The sequence below is a fragment of the Alligator sinensis genome, unplaced genomic scaffold (assembly GCF_000455745.1).
Source record: "Alligator sinensis unplaced genomic scaffold, ASM45574v1 scaffold667_1, whole genome shotgun sequence".
NCBI classification, from domain to species: domain Eukaryota; kingdom Metazoa; phylum Chordata; order Crocodylia; family Alligatoridae; genus Alligator; species Alligator sinensis.
In genome coordinates, this window is record NW_005842636.1 from 331,638 (window position 1) to 335,769 (window position 4,132).

General features: G+C 41.7%; 1 protein-coding gene across 1 annotated transcript in view; it reads left to right on the forward strand.

Annotated features, from left to right (window-relative positions):
* Positions 1 to 4,132, forward strand: part of C7 (complement C7) — a 54,409-nt gene that overhangs the window by 46,477 nt on the left and 3,800 nt on the right. The window contains exon 17 of the mRNA XM_006033462.3: positions 3,140 to 3,324. Coding sequence (XP_006033524.1) covers positions 3,140 to 3,324 — 185 coding nt within the window. The remainder of the gene's footprint in view (positions 1 to 3,139; positions 3,325 to 4,132) is intronic.

The window sequence follows — 4,132 nt, forward strand, 5'->3', positions numbered from 1 at the left end:
CCGCCTGCTGCTCCGGCATCACACATACCCCTAGCCCCTTTCCGCATACATCCACTTGACAACCCCTGTATTATACAACCAGCTCTAGGTACACTACACAAATACATGTAAATCAGGACAAAAATATTTTTTGAAATTAAATGAATGAACGTTGTAGTAGATGTTTGCTTTTTAGAATATAATGTGGTATTTTTCTGGTTCTGAGATGGCAAACTCTTGCTGAAAGGAGCACTTCTGGGGGGGCAAAGGGAGGGACTTCCGGTGGCAAGGGTCAGGGGTTAGGGCCTTGTAACCTTCGAGGCCTTGCAGCCCTCAACAGCTTGCCAAAACTTGGTAAGAGGCCCTCCACCCAAAATAATTGCCTGCTCCTGCCATAACACTAAAGCTGCAAGAGTTGGGGCTGTTTTGTCATTGGAGAGTGTCAGAGCTCAGCATGTTCCAGCCACATCTGTCCCTTTTCTAGAGTCTATAGTTAGCCTAACCAATAGCTTTCTATTTGTTCTTCATTGCTGAAACAGGTCAAAAGAAAGAAATCACTGAGTCAATATCTGACCCTTAGTCTTTTCAGTTAAAGTTACTTATGTTCATATTTTTAAAATCAGATGTCAGGATTTTTATATTTGCTGGTGGATAATCAATAAAGTAGGTCTTTGATCTATTTTTAAAACTGGTAAGTGGTAGAAGCAATAGAAGTATATAGATTAAGTTTCCTCTGACTTTCTTCTGACTATACTTTCTTCTACAGAAAGTAAATTTATATTTTAAAATGAAGGATTTTCTACATTTCTGCTTACAGAGATAACGTTGGATTTACTTAGAGGATAAAAGCTCTCTCACTTGTCTGGCTGCACAGCAGACAACATTACACCCACAGATCTGTGAATTCCCTCTGTTAACAGTATGAACCTATACAGTATAACCATCTGGCCCTGATCTTGTCTGCAAAGCTGGCATTGGATTCATTAAGGGTCTCAGGCAGAGTATGAGGCATGGACCACACATGAGCTCCCTCACTCCTATATTTCAACTGATGTGATAGATTTCACGTTGTAGGATACTAGACACTTACTATTTTACCCCTTACAAACTAAGAAAGCTTAAGCTTGACTTGTATTTGAATGAAAAAGAACTGAGGAACATTTGGACAATACATAAAACAGAGCTGGAAATGTAGTAATATGTACTCTGGAGCAGGTAGGGACAATTTGTCCTTGGAAGTGCCAGCATATAGAGAGGACATGACACTGAAAGCATAACCACTTATTCCCATGAAAGGTTCCAGGTTATCTATATAGTTATAAAAGGATGCAGTGGCCAAGAGTCGCTAGTGAATTTGGATGCTAAGCTTGGGACATCTCAAAGGGCCTGATTTAAAGAAAGGAAGTGCTTCCTGAGAATCAAATCATACCTCTTTAAGATATCACAGAATAGGAACTGTAGTCATTATCCTGTCTCTCTGGCCCGGAGACATGGATTATGATGCTCAGTCTGGAAGAAGGCATTTTTTTCCTCATGGGTTTTTTGTATTGAGAATATCCTCAACAAAAATAGGAACAGTTCAGCTAAATCCAACCCAAAGGGCACGTTTACATATGCATACTTACTGTGCAGTAATTCAGTTTACTGCACAGTAACCAAAAATTACTGCGCAGTATGGGTGCACGTCTACACATGTGTGCCCATACCGCGCAGTAACTATGGTAACTTATGCCATCTTGGAAGTAAAATTGCTACCCGCATTATGCAGGTAGCAAGTTTATGCCTTAGTAGTTACTGCAGAAACACACGTGTGGATGCGTTACTGCACAGTAACACTGTGTTTGGGCTGACTTGGGGCTAACTTTACGCCCAACTCGGCCCATACACAGCGTTACTGCACTGTAATGCCTGCACGTGTATATGCCGGCCTAAAAGCCACTTACTACACAATAAATGCATGTGTAGACACATCCAAAGAGTCCTTACTAAGCTTCCATCTTTCTAGTAGCAACTCTCAGTAGCAGTCCTCTTCTAAACCATCTGCCTGAGAATGCCTATAGTAAAGTAACCTAGTTACTTCCTATAACCTGCTCCTCTTCCAAGTGCCTTCAGTCTGTAGAAATCACCTGACTCTTTCCATTCAGATGCAATGGTCACTTCTTCCAGAAGCAAACACCTGTTCTGAAACAAGCTCTGCTTTAGACCAGGGCTGGGTAGCCTTTACAAAAGCAGATCACCGTATCATAGGCAGCTAGAATCAGTTTGGAAAATCTTGGTCAATATTCTTCTTACTTCCTGTAAGAAGGTGGCTTTAAGAGCTTTTGCTATACACCCTGAAAACAGAGCTACTTTAGAAAAATAAGGGAAAGACTGCCCTACCACCAACATAGAACATGAAACCTATGTTCTGTTACCTACAGAGAATTGTTTCTACATCAAGTCATTTTAAATCTGTTCATAAGTTATAATTTATAAAATCAGCTCTTTCACAAGATGGATTTCAAATTATTTTTTTGTTTCTTAGCACAGCAGCTTCTACTTTTTTATAAGTAGAACAGAAATTCTAAGGTAAGGGCCTTGGATGAAGTCAGCAAATGTTGTCTACATTTGTATCTCTACAAAGTTCTTCTGCTTCTGCACTAACACTTTTGGATGAAGTCTGAGGCTCTCCAAGAAGAACAAAGACTAGATCTTATAGAGATTTTTAAGCATTGTTGAAGTTTAAACAGTTTTAATGAATAAAGACTATATCTTGCTGTCAGGGAAGTGAATGGCAAAACCTCCAACTACTTGAGTGGAACAAGCTCAGGTCCCAGGCACAACATGCCTGTGATGAAGAGCTTCTTCTGATCTCACTTCCAATCCAAAGTCCATCCTGATGGTTGGGCTAGTATGTTTAAGGCATGCTAGTGTCTGTAGCTAATAGCACATAAGGGGGTGATATGAGCAAGTTAAATGTCCATGTCTGTAGTGAAAGACCACTTTACCACCACACCCCTAGACGTAACTCTAGAGGTTATTTCATTACAGTCCCTGGGGATACACCATTTCTCTGTGAGAGCAGAAATGGATATGATAGCTAGATCCCCCCCTCCCCCCACATTAAGTGACATCAGTATAAAAATGTGTACAAACAGTGTGCATTTTCTTTTATTTTCAGTTCTTCCTTCGATGTCTGTGCTATAGATCCCAGAAGCCAGAGAAATGTGGCTTTAACTGTTTGTAAGATGCATGCCCTTCAGTGTATGGGCAGAAAATACTCTCTGACCAGGGATGAAAACTGCAGAATGCCTGCAGCAACTGAAAAATCTTGTGGTTCCTGTCATTTATGGGAAACTTGTGATGGTAAGAGATTCCTCATTGTTATTACAGATGAATTTTTGAAGACCTGCCTGTTGAACAAAACAAAACCATTATCTACTTGGCCTTGGCTCTGTCTCATCACTTGTTGTGCCTTCATTTACCATCTGTAAAACAGATATAATTCTGACATACTAGAGCTCTAAGGAACATGCCAGACTGAATCAGACTCCAGGTCTACACAGTTGTGTCTCTTACAGTGGTCTGATTCTTTATTGCTGGAGAAAACCCTGTAGAAAACCCTTTATGGAATAACTTACAAGGAAAGTTTCTTCTGAACTATAATTACTTAGAAGTTGGAGCATAATCCCTTTTGAAACTTTGGGCTTGAAACCCTGGCCTTAGTGAAATCAATGGGGAAATTCCTTTTGACTTCAGTACAAGGATTTCAGCCTGCTTGTCACAGGCGACTGGTAAGGGGCATCGGGGGGCACGTGCCCCACCCTGAAATTGGCCCCCGACTCGGCACTGCTCAGGACAAGGCAGATTTTTTGCTGCACGGGCCAGCAGCATGCTGGGGGAGGGAAGGGGGGGGGCATGAAACTGTGGCACAGAAGTATAGGAGTGGATGTGGGGCTTTTGGCCTACCCCCGGCCCCGCCCACAAATCGTGCCCCTCCCATACTCAGGAGGCACCAGTCACCCCTGCTGCTTGTTCTATTTTTAAATCTTCTGCCTTGTTAACTGTGGATGTCTTCACATTCCATGTCATTGTCCAGTTCTGTTCTTAATCTTGCTGAGTGTTTCATAGTTTCATAGTAGCTAGGGTCAGGAGGGACCTGAACAGATCATCC